This window comes from Clupea harengus, chromosome 2 (genome assembly GCF_900700415.2).
Source record: "Clupea harengus chromosome 2, Ch_v2.0.2, whole genome shotgun sequence".
Taxonomy (NCBI): domain Eukaryota; kingdom Metazoa; phylum Chordata; class Actinopteri; order Clupeiformes; family Clupeidae; genus Clupea; species Clupea harengus.
Window position 1 is genome coordinate 15,773,147 of NC_045153.1, and position 20,000 is coordinate 15,793,146.

Here is a 20,000-nt window from a genome sequence, read left to right on the forward strand (position 1 = left end):
TCTGGTTGAACTCCGACCAGTGGTCTTTGGTGGTAAAATGTGGCTGTATTCCGCTAACAGTACTATCCTTATGGCTGTTGTGGCACTGAGGTTGAAGCTGAGGGAACTGGTTGTGCTGAGGGAACTGGTTGTGCTGGGGGTGCTGTTGCTGCAAGGGGAACTGCTGGTAGTGGAGAGGTTGGCTGTCACCCCCCTCCAGCTGTGAGGTCTTGTGGTTTACTAAAAACGTCTGTTGGAGTTCAGGTTGAACACTTACATTACCTATGTTGGCCAGCACATGCTGTGCTGAGCAGTATCCATTGGACACAGAGTGTCTTTCCAATGCCACACCTGAATGACCGCACTGCTGTCCCCATGAGTTAAAAGCTGACATAGCAGGTTGTTTCAAACTGAGATGCTGATGCATTTGCTGGGAAAGCGTCATGATCGGAGGCTGACCGACTGGTGGTCTCTGAGTGAGCGTGTTCACACTGGAGGCGTGAGCGCCGCAAGATTCAGGCACCTGGGCTGTAACCGTCTGCGGGGTTGGGAGCGGCAAGGCGGAGGCCAAATGCCCCTCGGCATCACCCCTGTGCTCCAGGGAGTCGTGGATGTAGGACAGGATCTCGTCGCCGGTGAGCAGGTCGTCGAGAGAGGGCACGTGCTCTGGGTCCATCTCCACGCGGATCATCCGCTCGTCCAGCAGAAGCAGCTCCAGGTCCTCCGCGCTGAGCCCCAAGCCCTCCAGAGCGCTGAACAGCTCGCCATTCGAGCAGTTGTCCTTGCTTCCCTCCCCAGGTCCCTCGCCCCCCAAGGACAGCGAGTCCAAGGTGGCCAGGAGAGGGTCGAAACTCTTCCCGTTCTCGGGCAGCCCCAGCACAGAGGCCCCGTTTGTCATCTCCTCCCAGCGCTCCTCAAACATCTCTGAGCACTGGGACACTGGGATACTCCCGGCAAACTGGTGCTGTCCCTTGAGGTCGCCGAACAGTTGGCTCTGGAGGGACACCTTGGCCTCGACGGCCGGCTGGCTTATGTACACCGACTCGTCCTGGCTCATCATGGCCCCCAGCAAGGAGCCGGGGTCCAGGGTGTCCTTGGACTCCTTGTCGGCCTGTCCTTTCTTGGCATTGCAGCTGCCCTCACCGCTGCCCATATGGCTGTCGCCGAAGCCTGGTATAGGGTGGCTACTGTGGTAGAGCGTGGCTTCGCCAGTGGTGAAGGTGAAGGGCAGGTGCATCGATCGCTTCCGCAGTTGCTCGCCTCCCTCCTCCTCCCTAGGTGAAATCAACACAAAGACAAATTAAACATAACTGCCGTTGAAGCAAAAGGCTTTGAGCACCATAAAGGCAACAAGCGATCCTCAATTATCAATGATCATGATCTACTGGGAATAAACCTCACGTCAGTGGTATACTGGAAGAGCAGTGGATCATCACAACTTACAGTAGAGGTCTCTGGGTGGCGATGATGTAATCAGGCCTGCCATTTTTGTACACTAGGCGAGCGTTGGCCTGAACCCACTTCCAGCGGTTGTCCTTTGTGAGGAGCCTAAACACGGTCAGCCCGCTTTCACCTGTCTTTATCACTGCAAACACAAGGGGCAAATATCAGAGCACATAAACATGGACGGCCCAGTTTTAAAGATTTACAAGCATTTGGTGTGGAAAGCATGGATTATAAAACATTCCTACCACAGTAGTCAGTGTAATTGAACCGGTGAAATTTTATTACCTCGTTAAAAACCTATTTTACTTAAATTACCTATTATTTACACTGACAGACTAATGACTAATGTGTCTCAAGCATAGGCTACCTTCCAGAAAGAACACTTCTTGGTAATTCCCTGTGTCATTTCATCAATCTCTATAGTCCACCAACAATTTGAATCCTTCTAGTCTAAGGGCCTCTGCTTCTGCTTGTACTTCAGTTCAGAACATCAGTGTGGTGGCCTTGCTGTGAGTCTGAATCCTCATTGGGACTTTATCTGTGGATAACAACATAGTGGACTGATAGGGCGTATGTGAGCCCTAAGTCTATCCTCCAGCTACTCTGCAGCTTTACTCAATCTGTCCCATAATCCATAGGGATTATTTCGGAAAGCCTACCGAACGCTGTGGGCAGTGCCTAGCGACCCTGCTGACTCAAATCATGATGACCTTTCCGGGGCAAAACAAGACCACGTCTCAATTCCTTTAATGGTGCTAACCTCTGCAAGGATCATTTTGATCGTTGTACTCATCTGAGTACAAGCATTGGGGAACAAACTTCTGATCTTTGCCCTGGGAGTTTTAATCATCGAGTGCCAGACACTACAAACACTTTTAACACTGCAGCCACAAAGATCATTAGGGTACCACTCACTGCGGACATGGTTCTCTGCACAGTAGAGCATGTCTGCTGCATGGATGAACTGATAGCCGGAACCACGAACCCTGAGCTCCGCTTCCGTGTAGCCCAAAACTATCTTGCCCCTGGAGGACAGACGAAGAGCCAAAAATATCGTATCACAGGGAAATACAAACACAATAACAGTGGTTACATAAATGTCACAACAACAGCCAGTTAGCTATTTCTCAATGTAAGCAGCAGAGGATAATAGAGTCATTTTAGTTGTGTGGTTGAATCACGTAGAGGCTGAGTGTGGTGTGCAGTGTGAGTTGCGCTGTTTACTTTGCATCACAAGCCATGGGGGTAAAGTCCAGTTTGTGCTTGGTTCGGAAGATCATGTTCTTTGTCCGAATCTCCAAGATGGAGGGCGATTGCAGGGGTGTGGCGATAGCAAACAGGGCCAGCTCAGGTGGAGCCTTAACTCCGTTAGGCCCTTGCTGGCTCTGACCATGCAGGAATTTGAGCCTTCCCTGAAGACTAAGAGCCTGGGGAAGGGAACATGTTTGCATATGCTTCAGTGTGACAGAATTGATTTAGTTATACACTTGTTGTGCTTTTTCATTGACTGATGAAAATGTTGGCATTTGTGAGTACTATATGTGTATATGTGTATGTTTATATATGAGTAAGTGAGTGTGTCTGAGTGGCATGTTTAATTCAGAGTTTGTGCACATTAGCTATCACTCACTAAGAAGCCAGAGGAGTTGTCCAAGAGACATCGGAAGCGACACACAAAGCTCCTTTCAAGGAATGATGAGTTCTCAGGGGGCAGCTGCTCCGGATTGCAGGGGGGGGCAACCAATGAATTGCCGACTCGTTCGCCATCTGTAGACCAGGGGATGGGGTTGTGGATGGGGGGGTGGGGTGGGGGGTGTCGGGTGAGGGGTGAGGGGGTCACGTCATGAACATTTCAAGCGTTTGGATCAGTGTGCCCAACCACATCAGACACATCCACACAAGATGCGTGTTCGCCTGACAAAATCCTCTCCATTGCTCCCCGTACTCTCAACCCCCTCCTCGTCATATTCCATTCATGTCGCCATGCTAGCTAGCTAGCGGCCCTGCTGCAGCTTTGCAGTGTGGGAGTGGTGTGCTCTCTTCAAAGGCTGACCTGAGAAGCTCCCTGCTGCAGAAATGCACTTATGTAATTAGCCCAGTGGCTCATCGCCACTTTAAACATGTGACAAGGCTGAGCTTGCAAAGGGGGCAAACACACTCTCTCCACCACTGTGGAAACTGTGAAGGGGAATGTCTATACATCTTTGCCATTTTGTCTAAGCAGTTTTGTCTATTTCTATTTTGCCTACAACTATTATTACTCACAGTTTTACTATTTATGTTAGATTTGTATTAGCGATGTTAGCTAGCAGTTGCTAATCTATGGAGGGCTTCCTCACCGGTGGGAGAGTCCTGAGGTGTGGGGTAGGCTGAGGGAGGGTTCAGGGCCCAATGAAGGCTTCGCCTGAGCTCCTGCTGGTCCTCCGTGTGAACCATCTCAAACACACTCTGGTGCATGACATCCGTCTAAAGGAGGCCAGAGAGAAACACGAAAGAGAGAGACAATTAGCCATCATAATCATAATCTGTCATAAAGTAAAAAATCATACAAGTTTTCGAATCCCATTATGATCTACAAATAAAGAGATATCACCTCTAAACTCCTACATTTTTTATGTGGCTTTTATCAAAATGTTTATATTTAGAAATGAAATGAAAAAGTATTTATTAGATTATTTGAGGCTGTTGTCATGTCGCTGCACAGCTCTGGACTTTGTGTTCAGTGTCCTGATTCATCTTGTTTGTTGACTTGTAGTGTGACCTACTTTTGTTACTGTGACAACAAGGGCAAGGACAAAATATACACTCATGTCCACCAAATAATCACTTCACGTTGACAGACATGAGTTCACAAAAGATTAAATATACAAATAACGACATTCCAGAAGATGAAAAGTCATCAACACAACTCATTTGTGACTCCTCATTGTTGACAGTATTGATCGTGTTAGCACTATAAGTGCTAGCAGTGAGATGATCAAGGAAATATTCATGTAAAGAAACAGTAAGACAGATAATGCTATGATGCTTACAGCAGAAAAAAAAACTGCTTTGAGCAAGCCTTGATAATGTGAAATTTCTATTGAAAATTCTGTTTCTTGCATCATAATCATGCATCGATGGTGTGTTATCTTTCACTGCAAGACTCATCCATGGGCCGTGCTATAAATAGACTCACTCACACTGGTTTGTCTAAATAATATCTGTCAACAAACAACTGCAGAAAAGTCATGCACATATCCCCTCTCATTCATGAAGAAATTAATTTACAGCTAACATACGCAAACACACTGCACATACTTAAAGGAATGCATTCAGATTTGGTGAATGCTTTTTTTAAGCTGAACACTTCTGATATATTTAGAATCTAGCCATATAAACAAACACTTCAGCACCTTGGAGAATGATCTCTACTTCACAATTACTGACATAATCAGGGCCATTCGCCCCTGCACAAAAAGCAACAGAATGCATTGAATAGATATAATCTAGTGAATAACCTACCATATTCAACTAAAGATTACTTCCCATTGTTAATTCCTGACAATATGATAACTGGGCAATGGCATGGGACATGACACAATAAACCTGACTGGATGGCTCTGAGGTAGTTCTCTGTCAGTGTTGGCAAACATCTCCTCTGTCCTCTTACTAATCTGTTTTATACTCAAAACATTAATGCTATTAGTCTGTCAGAAAAACCCACACAAGGACAGGCAGACTGGTCTAACAGATGCTACCCTGCATGCTTGCTCAGGGTCATTGAGAAAGGCAAAGCAACTATCTCCTGCACTGCACCTCACCACCTAGTGGTGCAGGCAGCAGATACCTCCAACATGGGAGATATACTGGTTTGGAAGTGAACTGTAAAACTTGGTGGTGAGAAAATCCATCCAGCAGAATTGTAAGAGCTGTACCTACCTGATGGAATCCCAGATAATCCTGAATGGTGTGTGAGGTGTAAAATATGGTTCCATCAGCAGTGATGACCAAGACGAAGCCATTCAGGGCCTGTAATCAATACATAAAGGCATGATGAAGCTTCTTGTGGCGAGAAAGGGACAGGGGTTGCATTTTGCTGGGGTGGAACAAGGTGTTTTGGTTACATATCAGTGGTGTTCAAAGGATTCAGAAGCAGAGACAGAGGGAGCAGTGAACATCTAGTCAGTGTGATTACTGGGTAACAAACATAGACGTGGTTCCAAGTCGACTCTTTAAACAACTATTTAGACAGCATTTGTCCCCAAAGAACAATGAAGGCTTTGCCTCTCTCATCTTCTTTTCTAATTCAATAATTCATCACCTGACAGGTCATCTATAATTTAACCTATCGGTGCTGAAACATTGCTTAAACAATGCACAGAAAAAATAAATAAAATACTATGGGGAAACGTCTCTCAATAAGCTACTGCTTTTAAAGAGATTCATATACAAAAAGATATACATGAAGACAAAGTAATGAAGAATCAACGTTACTTGATTAACATATCGATTGCAGGAGGTACAATCAATTCTCCTCTACTGAAGAATACAAAAACAGTCTCAGTGTATCAGTATCAGAGTACTGACCTGCAGTAGGAGTTCACCTTCAAGCATCCAGCCGTCTGCCAATCTTGCTGCTTTGCCATTGTCTTGCCTACCCACCATGGCTGTCACCCCATTCTTGCTTGTGTGGTTTTTCAGGGCAACTGGGTGAAGAGAGAGTGAGTGAGGTAGAGAGAGAGAGAGAGAGAGAGAGAGAGAGAGTGAGAGAGAGAGTTGCTTTATTGTTGTAATAATGTTTACAAAGCACTGCTGTGAATGTCACAATGCCTCATGTTTGGTGCGCTAAGCCCACGGTATCCCCTGCCAGCTCCAAGCTCATTAACTATTAATCAAATTCCATCTTGAAAATGACAAAAGAGACATATTATTTTTGTTCCGTGTTTAACATCACATTCTTCTGGGTATGGAAACATTATACATACATCGCTCCAGCATTAGTCATATACATGACCTCATCTAATTACACATTGGGTAACATAGTGTGTCCATGTGACATACGAACATAAATTAATATGTTTTTAAACCCATATTGTGAATGGAGGCCCCTTTCGGTCAGCTTGGCAAGTAAGGGAGGGTGTCATGGTAGACACACTAAGCCCTTTTCCCAATAAACACAAAATAATTTTATGTCTAACTAATTACTAACCGAGAGTGAGGTCATGCCGGGAAATATCAAACTGAGGCTTTGGCGTATCGGCCGAGCGATAGCGATAATAATAATATATATATATATATATAATATATGTTAGTGCACAATTATTGCATTTCATGATGCATGAATATGCCTGTCCTAATAAAAAGGAGACCACGGGGAGAGTTTGAAGCAAACAACAATGCTTGGCCTATTAGTGCAGCATCAGAGTGAAACAAGGTGACATTTGCTCTGGGCATCTCTCTATATATACTCTTCTGCCTGCCTGGCAACATTCAGCCCATTCGCATGTCTCCCATACTGCTTGTTTTTTTTTGCTACATGGAAGACAACTGCAGACAACACGCCTTATGGAAAAGTAATGTTACGTTTTTGTAGACAAACAGTACCTGCTGAGTGAGGTTTATAGACATTTTCTGTCGGCATGGAAGTCAGTAGAAAACAAAAACGTAAACATTTCAAAAGTCGATTTGATTCGGCATTTTGAGAAGGTGCAGTACCAAGATAAGCGGGGGTGGCTCTGATATAAAACAAGCTGTTGTTTGCTCATACAGTTGGTCAAATATGGACATATGTGCAAGATTACAAGATGCCTATACAGCAAATCACCTTAAATATAGCACTTAGGAAGACATGTAATGTATAATCCAGTACATATACATAAATCTTCTGCGCATGCCCTCGCATGCAGTGCCACTCCCATCACATCAAACATCAAGTGAAGGGGGTAGGGGCAAGTGAAGGGGGTAGGGGCAAGTGAAGGGGGTAGGGGCAGTCCAGTGATGGCACTCCCATCACAGCAAACATCAAGTGAAGGGGGTAGGGGCAGTCCAGTGATGGCACAACGCCAGTTCCCATTTGTGCCCTGTGTAATGGCTGTTTATTTCCCACCAGAAGCATTGGCATTGACCCCAAACCACTGATGCTGGGTAGAAATGCCTTAAAACCGATGTTAAAACCGAGAAAAAAACCAAATGTCTTTTAAAATACAATTAAATGATGCAAAATATGAATTCATAATTCATGAGTTAGAGCAACACTGGGTTACTGCATATGCTTGCAAAACAACCCTTTAATCAATGAGAATTTAAAATTCACGCATAAATGATATAGGATGCGCAGATTTTATGCGCAGTATTTTCATAATTTTTTCAGGACTTCATAGTCAGCCAAGCACTAAAATATGTGCGTATGTATCTGCAGAAAAGGAGAGCTATTGCATCAGTATTATTATTGCAACGCCTTCACTTTACACTAATGCTTTGTGACAACCTCTAACCTGCTGCAATACACAGAGGCTGAGGACATGGCCAGCTGTGGCCTGATTCTAGAGGCAGATACGCTACCTTTATTAAAGGCAGACACCAAAGTCATATAAATCATGAACAAAGACTGAAAATATCCATGCTGTGGCAGATTTTCAGAGATGTTCTTGACAGCTCGTGATTTATTCTGAAATTACATTTTGAAATAATTTCACAAAGGTTTCTTTGTTTCTTATATTTCTAGAGCCGTTTCAGCTAAACACGCCTTGTTGTGAAACATATTGCAAAATGACTGGCTATAACTAAGTGCCTGCTAAGCTTGTTAGACCACAGGTAGGGCGATGTTTCAAGCCAGGCATTATGGTTACTGTTTCAAGCCATGTATTATGGTTACTGATTAGCAGGTCACCTTATATTGTGTGTGAACTGGCTGAGAAAGTGGATAGATCATCACGACTAAGCCATGCACATGTAGTGAGCCACGGCTCTGGTGCTGCTCTCACTAAAGGCTGGAATTATTTCCTAACAAATAGGCTATGAAGTCTATGAAGGACATGGATGTTACGTGCAAACCACAAATATGTGGTTGTTGTCATAGGCAAACTGCTACTTCAAACCATTATGCAAACACAATTAAGTTATCATTGCTCCAAAACCTTTGTGGATTTTCTATATATGGACGAAAATATTACACAGAGCAACAGATGGACCATCTGACACCTTGGGTGCCTTGACATGAAGTAGATATTAGACTGGACCTGTGGTCACATACAATACCCTTGTCACTTGCGTTTTTGCTTATCACAATATAACACAAAGGCGTTGCACCCAATCCAATGCCTTGGAACAGAAGAGGGCTGAGAATTTGATTAAGTAAATCCGACAAAAACCTCTGACCCAGAAAATTGAACAGCTTGTGAAAGGGCCATGGGCCTTGAGCTACGTGTTTGTAATTCGTTGCTAGCATGGGGGCGAGGGTGGAAGTAGCGTCAGGTGTCATGGAAGGTTAAGATGGTTCGAGGCAGAGGCTCCCACTATGTCTCCCCCTGCCAAACGGTCGCCCTGATGTGGGCAGTCACACACCTCCCTGCTGGGGCAGTCACCCTGACCTCCATTCACCACGGAGGAGAGAGCTTCAGAGAGCCTCCCTTCAGCCCACCAGGCTAGTCTATCTGACTTTTTTATTCTTAATCATGGGTCATTCCAAACTAATTACATCTGGATTAGTTGAGACATTTTAGGATAAGCACAAGCTCATAATTCCTGTTACTCTATGTCTGTAGAGAAGCAGAAGAATGAACGAAGCTAAACAAGGACTGTTTCAACTGCATATTCTATTTGACGTAGCTCCGTATTTCCAAGCAAGCAAAGCAAAACAACAGTGTCATAAGGAGCAAATGTCAGTGTTTTGATTGCATCACTCAGGCCTACGTTGTCATGTCATGTAGGATCACCCAGAGAAGAGGTTATGAATCACGGAATGCTCCTATATTTGGCGAGCATTAGCAGTATTAAGAGCAAGGGGGATGGGCCTGCTTGTTAGACATTTTCAGAGCCTATGGTCGCACTAATCATGGATGGTTGCTCCGCCCTGTGACCCGTATGAATCACGTGATTATTTTCAGGGATTGTGTCGTGATATGTCAGAGGGAGAAAACCCCCAACACACACACACACACACACACACACACACACACACACATCATCAGAATGTGTTTGTGTATCTCAACACAGCCTCTCAAGCAAAAAATAAATAAATAAAAATAAAATAAATAAATAAAAGAAGTGTGCGTGTCAGCGGGCCCATTTGCGTGCACATACATTTCTGAGCACATATGTATATGAATGTTAATTATGCTAACACCATGTCAGGAGACCGCTTCCTTTCTCCTGACTGGCAGAGCATAAATACAGCGAACTGTTACACACATTCTCCCTCTCTCTCTCTTTCTCTCTCTGTGTCGTTCTCTCTTCGCCTCCACAGAATGGAGTGAATGAACACGCAATCTACAACGCCCCCGTACATGGGGTGGGGGGAAACACATGGCAAGCGAAGAGTAACACATACGCGTGAGCAAACACACACACACACACACACACACACACACACACACACACACACACACATACACTTAAGACTAGTATAGGCATGTAGCAGCTGATGCCTACCACCCTTTTTCAGTGTTTTGTGAAAGTGCCTTGGTCACATGCCCATATGAGCTTGTGGGTTTGGAACTCCTGGATAGAGAACAAATACAGGCACTAGCTTATGACACGATGCTCCTCATCAGCCCCCTTCCATGCATCTCTTTCAGCCAAGTGGCTAGGCGACTGTGATCAAGAGGGGGATGGGGATTGCCCCAATTAGAAAGAAAGGGGGAGGAGAAGGAGTATGTCTCGCACTGATCACGTCCCAGGGGCGACATCTCGTTTAGATCGAAGGGTGTAGAGGGAAAAAATGAGAGGACAATGAACTGAATTATTGTCAAAAAGAAGGCTGATTGAATAAGACGAAGTCAGACATAGAGTTGTCCCACTATCAGATTGAGAAATACGTTTTTTGGTGGACCCAGAACACTTCATCTCACAGAAGCCTACACTTTGACCCCGTTGGCATCCCTACAGTGTTAAGTTGTTGTACTTCTCAGTCACTCATCCCAGAGTGTGTCGCCTTAAGTTAACATATTACTGTTTTGTGTGATTGTGCAAAGTTCATGTTATTGTAAAATAAGTTCATGTTTTATTTTGAATTCAGTGGAGGCGTCCCAGATGCATTAAAACAGCTAAATGTGGACAAGAACATTACAGCTACAGGCACATGTGACGAGTTCACCTCGTGATAGAAGTACTGTGTGTCAGCACATTTCTCAAAAGATCATTCTTATAACAAAGGCATACAATCAAAATGTCAGAAGCATGAAATATACATTAGTATTTCTGAGAGATTGTTTAGGATTGTTGTGTGTGCATTGGTGAAAAAAAAAACAACATAGGTTATATTCTATGGAATACAGATATATACTGTGCAACATTTGGCACCAAATATTTAATTACAAGAAAAGTATATATTAATTATAAGTATGACCACTGCTTATTGAACTGGCGATTGCTGCCAGCATCTGAAAGTATGTCATCTCAGATTTGCTGGACTTTCTATAATCAGCTGAACCATTATGCAAAGTGATTTAAACAACCTCCTGACAGCAATTACAACGAGAATGGCATTCTACGAAGCTGAACACAGCCAGGATAAAATAAGGGATTCCCCTAATCAGGACTGCTGAGAAAGACCTGGTTTCCAGGGACCCAAGAGAGTGATAATTGGCTTAGCACTGGTATCCTTGTAAAGGGGTTATCCCGTTTTGCCCTGTTCTGTGGAACATCAAAGCAGTGACATGGAGGCCTAGCTGTGCTTTTCAACCTTTCTCTCTGACGATTCTCTAGTACCAAGAGTGCATTGATGTTCCCCGTGTCAGTATGGGTGCAATAATCCTCCTTAACAGCATGCCTAGAGACACTAATGATCTTCATCTACTGCTACTTGGGAGCATTTAGCCGACTTCTCCTTTTTTCTGCTGAGATGGTACATGTGAGGTGATTTAATATTGAGTTAATACTACTTAACCTAGATCCCAAAATATTCAAAGTTTCATTCGAAGATTTAGCTGTGGCTGAGTCTTAATTGTCATACCTAAGGAGAAATATGGGCAAATAAGGCACTTAAACAGTTTTCCTGTTGATCTAAAAGGTTGAGAGTGAAATCTATTTGAATTTAATTTCCCTGGACTTTTGGCAAGGTATGACAAAGTCAAAGTCAAAGTGTTTTATTTGTCACATGCACCAAATAGCTTAGCGTCATCAGAGCAGTGAAATTCTTGTGACCTGGCAGGCAACATCTATGCAGTAGAAGGGCATAAAAGATACAAAATAAAAAAATATAAGATATAACATAGTAACAACAATTTCAATTTAAATGAAAGGCTAGCAGCAGTTTACAGGGTGTAGGAGTGAGGAATATTAAATCAAATAATATAAATATATATGTAGTAAGTACGGTAAGTGAGTTGTATGAGTGGGGGAGCAGAATGTACATGGTGATGACTGTCCACATTGATGACTGTCCATATTGATGACTGTCCACATTGATGACTGTCCAAAATAAGATGTCCAGGGGATGACCATAGAATGTCCACATGACAGAAAGAGACTCCTGTTTAAATGGTTACAACTGATTCCTGTATTCACTTCAAGTGGCTCCGTTTGTAAAACTTCCATGGCATTATCAAGTAGCCAGGACTGCTCAGTCAGACTGAAAACAAAATGCTACACTGGGTTGTCAAGTACTCTGCATCTCCTGATAAAAGTGCACAATATGCTTGTGACAACAGCATGGCCAATGACAATTTTTCCTCTCTATACTCCAACATGGTCACGGCTCACTTCAATAGACACACTTCATGATGCAACGTACGGAGAACAAATCCCTCTTTGAGAAGTTTTCTAGCAACCCCTCAATTCAGCAGCAGGATGCAAGGGTAGAGATGAGGCAGCTGGACCAGGATAATGCTTTTGCATGGATTAAGTGGACAGTGGATGGCTTTGTGCTAGTACAAGACATTTCATTACACCCACTCCCTCTGCCAATCATACACTAAAGGATCCAGCTACCCTTAATACCAAGGCGAAATATACATTGCTCTTCATTCTGCGTTTTACATGAGAAAAACCCCTCGGTCACTATGCTCGTCGGTGTTTCCAGCGCTCGGAATAGTCTGGTATATTTCACATCTGTTCGATTTTTCCTTCCTTTATTTAAAAGAAAAAAGAAAAAAACCTAACACATGATCCGTGACCCAGTGACCCACAGCACAGCATATTTGCAAACAGTAATTACTTATAAAAAAGCAAGTGGAGTGCACATATTGTGCACTGAGTCACATCTATGACTCATAAGCAGCAACCCTGTGGTGACCTACAATCCCGGCATGCTTGTGAACAATTAAAGTGTTTACATTCAACACACCATGGCTTCTATAACAACCTTTCCATAATTCCCAAAGGCAGGAATGGGATCTGTGACAAATGGGGCAAATCTATGAACGCTGGCTTTCTCAGCTTACAGTCATTATGCCCCTGCTGTTTAATCAAGAGGCTGAGTTTACAGAATATGTTCATTTAGAAGCATCATGGCAATTACTTTAAGTGAATGATTAAAGTATGAATGCTTTAAAGAAGGTTATTCTATTGAGCAATGCCCTGGGTAATGCCCATGGAAAGGCTGGCATCAACTGGTGTTTATTCAGAAAAGAAATGAGCTTTTAGAGAAATGGAGAACATTGCATTGTTTGTTATTTGTGTTACTTGACACTTGGCACATTATGTCCTAGATGCACTACTGATATGGACACTGACAAAAACAACAGATCAGTATCACTGTATCTAGTGCTCATTCTCACAATGAGAAGAGCACCACCCCAACAAGTGAGCATGCACCGAACTCCTCTCATGCCAGTTGGGGACACAAACGCACGGCGCATTTACCAACTTGTTTGCTGGATCTATTCATACTCCGGGTACCATATGGGTGCCATATCCTACCCATCACTGTCTGAAAACAGCCTTTTCGAGAACCTTGCAGGCTTAAATAAACATTGCGCCCCCCCATCCATTTCATAAATTCTTTAAAGTCATGGGTTTCCCGTCAATAATTCATGGCGCGAGTGCATCCCTCGCCCGCACTGCAGTATTCTCATTCTAAGTACGCTGCTGACAATGTTTTATTCCTTCCTTCCTTCATAAGTGAGAAATCGTCATTGCGATTTCTTCTTCACACTGACAATGGTCATTAGGGATGATCCCACTCCAGGCTATAATGTGTTGAGGGTGACATCATGGACCACTGTGAAACAACGAAAGCCATTCCTTGGCAGGAAGAGTAATGAGGAGGAGTGGTTTCCGCTTCGTAGGAGATCTGCACATCAAAGCTGGCTCTTCAAGGTGCCTGAGATGCTAAAGGGCTCTATGGTAGTGACATGTCTGTTAGAGTTAGAGGGACTTAGCGCAAGGGCAGAGCATTCTTAAGCCCAGACATGAGCTGTGGTGGCGATCATACCACTTGACCAACAGTCACAACCACAACATTCAAATGAAACCGAGCACAAAGTACAATTCCTCGAAAGTAGAGAAAACTGTGAAATAATTATTTTGCAATTTGCAATTTGCTAATTTGTATCATTGCAATTATATTACCACACTCCGGGTTTTACTATACTTCATGAAAGAATAGTGATAGATGGTTGTGAGCAGTGAAAAAATGCAACATCTAGTCAACTCTGTGCTGTCCAATAACCACAAAGCTCTTTAGATGTGATACTCAACAACAACAACAACAAACCCCAATGACGACAGAGGACTACAATGTTCTATTTCCTGACAGTCAGCCAGTGTTCTGGTTTGGAAGAAGAGTTTCGCACACAATTATAGCAGGTTTTACAGGTGTATCACATGGTGGCCTGGTGGTGCCATTTGGTATGTGCTGAATGATGTCCTCCAACCCTTTGTTAGAGGTGGCCAAACAAAGCACAAACTTTGCTCTTTGTGGGTGTAGTTTACCTAGAATGCACATTCTGTGGTATACACCCTTGTGGGTACCATAAGAACTAAAATAATATCAGATGTTTTAAATGAGGAATTGTGTATTGACATTTCCTTTTCACTCGGTCAAATACATCTATGTAAACATAAAAATGAATCTCCAGTGCATAACAGGAAACAACCCACTTTACACTGAGTGTGACAGTCATTCAAGGCAAATGTGCTGTTTTGTATCTTCCTGGTTGCTTGCTTCAGAGTCCTTACCTGAGAAGAAGTTCTTGGCTCGTAAGTAGCTGACACTCAGGCGTAGAATGGAGAGTTTGTCCAAACTGGTGGTGATATCCTCAGGAAAGGGAAGCAGGCTGGCCAGACGCTCCAGTTCTGAGTTCAGCCTGTCACGGTGGCGCTTGGAAGGGTTAGACTTCACTGCCTCAGTCGGGGGTGGTTTCGCCCTGCCGCCCCCAAAAAAATGGATGATAAATAAGTAAATAATTACCAAGTGAACATCTGAAAGCACAGACAAAGCTGAAATGTAGGGGTGTTTTGATATCTCCAGTGGAGAATCACAATCTGCCTACCCCTTCAATGGACATATTGTTCACTGAACTGAATCATTTTTTCTATTTGACTGTTTAAGATGGAGATAAAATCGACATCAATGCTCATGACAAGCTCACCAGATGTGGCCTACTATATCTCCACAATTACATAACTTTTCTAGCTCAGAGAAGCACATTGACAGCATGATGCTATGTCCATTTTGAAGATGTGGGCCCCCCAATGTTTGGTCCAGCTGTGTCCGATATAACTGGTTTGAATTCATGCCTTCAGGCTAAATGACAGCATGTCCAAAAATAACTCAACACAAGGACTCTCCTGGCTGCCTAGCAGGGTGCAACTGCCCTGACTAGACCACATGATTTTCCACAACTGACACATGGTTCCCCCTGATGTATAACTACATAAAATGGGATCATTCTACATATTTGCTTACGGCAATATATTTCACTTGTATAAAACCATGACATGAACACAGCTGAGTATGTCATGCTTTGGGCATTTTAAAGATATAGACATGCAAGACATGCAGTAATGTCAGAACTGTAAACATTTGCAGAAACTGCTAAGATCTATGCGGTCTGTTTGGCTTTCCCAAATCGATTATTACTTAATACGTTTGTTTGGTGCCCAGGACCATACATTTCAAGAGCATGTCACACTGATTAGCCTACCATATCCCAAAAAGGTCAGTGATGTGGAGGGACGTCCTCAATTTTTGACTGAACATACACAGTTAGTCCGATAAATTCGCCCTTTTGACAAACATGAAAACGTCCATCCGAAACTGATCTGGGACCCACTGTATTTTGTTCTGATGGGTTTTTATTCAAACGCTTCCAAGTTTAGGTCAAGACATTACATTGCACTCAGGTGCCAAAAGGCACACATTGAAAAGAAAAGCCATATCTAACAAACAGGTGGAACAAATAAACTGTTTCCGTCCATGCCTTTGTTATTGTGGACTAACCAAAAGGCCTGGTAACTCCACGGTGTGATTACATTATGGATGCGGTGCCTGGTCACGTCACCCCATGATTGTGTTTATAGGCCTGTTCGCAAAAAAAAAAGAAAATTCACAATTTCAAGTAAACTTACGTTTTCGTAACCGGCTTCCTCCTTTTGCGTCCAGCATACATTATTAGGCCCTGCCAAGAGCCTTCTGATTAATAAAAATACGTCACTGTGTGGTGCACATGCATCCCATTCATCAAGAATTAGGTCCAATGCAGGTGCCCCAAGGCGCAATGGAATTCTGCGAACCGCAAATAGGGGACTGTAGATCACAATCACACAAATATATTCGAAAGAATATATTCGAATGTAACTTCACGATTTACAAAGAGTTGGTAAATAAATCCATGGATTATATATTTCGTTTATATCCTCTCAGTGGAAATTGCGATTCTTGTCAGAGTTGTGCTAAGTCGTTCCAATGCATCGCACACTTTTAGAACACTTTGCGGTTTCAAACTAAATTGTTCCGAAAATCAAACTTTACACAACACAAGTGAAAATGCCAGTAAGTAATTTCCAGAAGAAGGTGTCCAAGAAGGTAATTTGATCAACACGTCTGAAAGCAAAAAATCAATGATCACTCATGCAAAAGTAAAAGTATAGGGCCTGCTGTCAGACCAAGATGCTTCCATAATCCAAAACAACGTTCCTTTTCCCCCCAAATAACACCTCAAAAATACAATGCCTCTTCCACAGAGCCTGCAGTCCAGTGTCAGCGCTTACCAACTACAGACTCATGACTGAGCACACGCATTCTTTCTGACAGAGGAACCAGCACAGATTTGCGCGAGAGCGAGCAAAAGGGCTTACAGCGCAGGGTTGGAGGGGGCCAGATGAAAAACCTCCCAGATACACAGGCGCGCACGTCAGAGTTAGCGCGTCCACAAGCGACCTATTCTGTCCAATCACATGGAGGATGAAAGGGTAGCCGTTTATGTTGAACCTAAGTGGCTTTTGCTCTATGTAGGTCAGGGGTTAGACCATTCAATAATGGAGTGCTAGTGTATGGGTATTTCCCATAATGTAAAGAATGGCTTCAAGTATAAGTTGCTTATTATATGGATCTTTAAAAAGATGTTTATCTATTTTTATCATATGTTAACAAAACATGGCACCCTGCAGGTTTATCTACCATCACACTGGGTCACTGTTTTTTTACTAACAATTATGATTCTGATTTGCATAGGAGTTGCTGTAGGGTCATCTCTAGTAAGCTTACATTAACAATGAGCAATGGATGACTTGAAAAAGTGGACCGCTGCTTCGGCCACTAATGATTAGTACACTCATGTGATCTGGAAAATGATGTAGGGATCTGCCTTAGTCATTGATAACACATGACCATTATGTGTGTGTGTGTGTGTGTGTGTGTGTGTGTGTGTGTGTGTGTGTGTGTGTGTGTGTGTGTGTGTGTGTGTGTGTGTGTGTGTGTGTGTGTGTGTGTGTGTGTGTGTGTGTGTGTGTGTGTTTCTGAGAGGGAAATATATATATATATATAGAGAGAGAGATTGAAATTGAAATGGATATTCTCATATTCACCTCATGTTCAGAGGGAAACATGTTCAGAACATAACAAATGCAGTTTTTTACACCAAGTTTTAAATCCACAAAGCATAGTGTAAATGCTCTAAGTCTAAGACATAAACCAAAAGTGAGCTGCTCTGTTCTCACACCTCAACACATGTTGAGAAGTCAAAGTGCGCCACCTGGGTGTATGTTTGTAAAACTGCAACTATTTGAGCAAAGGACCAAACCATGAAGACAAGGTTATACTTTTTCAGAAGTTTAAGCGCACAAGAATGTTTAATATAACAACAAAATACATTGAAGGGGGGATGTTTAAACAAATATCATCACAACGTGTTTTATTTGTATCGTGTGGTTGATAAGAATCTTCGCCGAACGGAACTTATGTCAGCCTGCCTACAACTGCTTTCAAACGTATGCTTTTAAACTTCTGTAAATTTGCGAGTAGACCTACAACAGGTGGAAGGACAGAGCGACTCTTGAAATTACAGTATTTTTAGGGTTCTGTTGTAGGCTTAAGGTCTAATAGACTGATACACACAATCAGAACGCTGGGAAATATTGCAAGTAAAAGTAGTTTATAATGTTTAAAATAAATATATGAATGTAAACTGCACGATTTACTGGATTTAGCCGAAATTAGTTGCATAACTTCTCGGTCTACCTTAAAAAGAGCCTATGACAAACAGTGCGATTTCCTGAAACGCCCCTCACTGTCGCAGAGGGCCTATATTCCCTGTTGGGATCTACACTGACATTAAGTCAGAGTTGCCTAGAAGACGAACGAGCGTGTGAGGGTCTTTTTTTCTTAGTATGATAAGGGTTTATGAGAGGCAAATTATATAGTAAATAGTCCACAGTTTAAGATTTGTTCACCATAGTTTGGAGAAACTTTTCATATCTGGAGTGTCTCTGGATTTGAAGCGCACAGCGATACGGTCAATTTCATTCCCACGGCTTGGAATATTTTTCTGAACTGTTTCATTATTATCGTAGACTAAAGGAGCTAGAAGAGGAAGGCGTGTGACGGAATAGTGTGAAGAATTCTCCGAGAGAGAACGTCATGTTGGGTAACGATGCGACCTACGCTGGGACCTATGCTATCAAAAAGCGGAAGAAGCCCGTACAAAAAATGTAAGCATGTCAAACAAACCTGTCAGACGCGACTGATCGCCTAATTAATGGTCTATGAATGTCATTGTTGAGTACTTCTTGCTAGTCAGGGTAGACCTTTGTGTCTCTTTCTTCTTTTCAATAGTACATTCTTCTCTAAATATCGGTGCTGCAATCGTTTACCGGTATCATTAATGCGTATCGGTTTCATTAATGCGATTATTATTATTATAGAAGAAAAATGTGGGTCTAAGTCTTTAAAACGTACAATAACTAACATGTTGTTGCCTAATGGTCTAGTGATGCCTAAAAAGTGGGTTCGTTTTTTAGTTTTACAGTTTACACAAAATTGTTGTATTCTTCTTTCTTTCACGCAAATTACCTCTTGTTGTGGCGAGCAAAGTTAATTTCTAAGCCTGAGGTGATTTCTGAAAGTGCAATGTTCTGTGTGCTATCCAATGCTTTCTGTAGTCTTTTGGGGTGTCCTTAAAAATCTCTGTTCGTGTACAGTGTTGGTCTGGCATGGAAATAGTACTCCTGCATTTATCACTATCAAGCTCGAGAGTCGGGCCCCGCTCGCACGCGATGCTTACAAGGGGGAGGGGGGCGGCGGGTTCGCTGGCCTGAAGTAGGCTATGTTATTGTAATCTGATATAGCCTGCGCTTTCTTCGCACATGAGAACGGGCTGGTGCGCTGCTCCCACTTTTTGTTTTCTTTCTTTCTTTGGCTGTTTTGTCAGACAAACGTTTGTATGTGCGATATCGATGCTTTTAATTCATTTGAGTTTAACATTTTCTTTTCCCGAACTGGCCAAGTATGCCATTTATTGGCAGATGTTTAACTTGGCCATTTGGACTCTTTCTGGATGCACTGGGTGCAACAAGCCCGCTGCCAATATAGGCCAATGTATTGCAGATCGTCTCCTTCTCTTTAATGATGCAGCTTGCAAATACATTCATACAATTAGGCCTACATTCAATTCATACATACATGATGCATTACATACAAGCATACAATGACATTCATTTGTAACTTTTCAGGTTATTTCAGGTTAAGGTTATTTATATTTTTTACTACAGGAAAAAATAGTGAATATAGCTTCATGTGGGCCCAGGTCCAAATCTTACTTATCAGTGCCTCCGCACCTTTGTATGTTCTGGTATGACCTGTTATTGGTGAACCACTGAACGATAACATCTACCATTATCACATACTATCATGATCAATGTGCTTGATTAACAAATGGGCGTAGCTAGAATGCCCCCTAAAAAAACTCTCCGAAATCACAGAGCCTCAGAGATCT

The 20,000-nt window shown here is 42.8% G+C and overlaps 2 protein-coding genes across 2 annotated transcripts in view; one reads left to right on the forward strand and one right to left on the reverse strand.

The window, feature by feature from the left end:
• Positions 1 to 16,881, reverse strand: part of LOC105900920 (aryl hydrocarbon receptor-like) — a 19,500-nt gene extending 2,619 nt beyond the window's left edge. Inside the window, exons 1-10 of the mRNA XM_012828304.3 lie at positions 16,138 to 16,881; positions 14,746 to 14,933; positions 5,995 to 6,113; positions 5,347 to 5,436; positions 3,765 to 3,891; positions 3,056 to 3,192; positions 2,650 to 2,852; positions 2,341 to 2,450; positions 1,423 to 1,564; positions 1 to 1,253 (exon numbers count right to left, since the gene is read on the reverse strand). The exon at positions 1 to 1,253 is cut by the window's left edge and continues 338 nt beyond it. Of these exons, the coding sequence (XP_012683758.2) occupies positions 1 to 1,253; positions 1,423 to 1,564; positions 2,341 to 2,450; positions 2,650 to 2,852; positions 3,056 to 3,192; positions 3,765 to 3,891; positions 5,347 to 5,436; positions 5,995 to 6,113; positions 14,746 to 14,933; positions 16,138 to 16,178 (2,410 nt within the window). The 5' untranslated portion in view covers positions 16,179 to 16,881. The remainder of the gene's footprint in view (positions 1,254 to 1,422; positions 1,565 to 2,340; positions 2,451 to 2,649; positions 2,853 to 3,055; positions 3,193 to 3,764; positions 3,892 to 5,346; positions 5,437 to 5,994; positions 6,114 to 14,745; positions 14,934 to 16,137) is intronic.
• Positions 16,882 to 18,281: 1,400 nt separating this feature from the next.
• The window catches only part of LOC105901000 (aryl hydrocarbon receptor-like), a 22,709-nt gene continuing 20,990 nt past the window's right edge, over positions 18,282 to 20,000 (forward strand). The window contains exon 1 of the mRNA XM_012828395.2: positions 18,282 to 18,717. Within this exon, the coding sequence (XP_012683849.2) occupies positions 18,647 to 18,717 (71 nt within the window). The 5' untranslated portion in view covers positions 18,282 to 18,646. The remainder of the gene's footprint in view (positions 18,718 to 20,000) is intronic.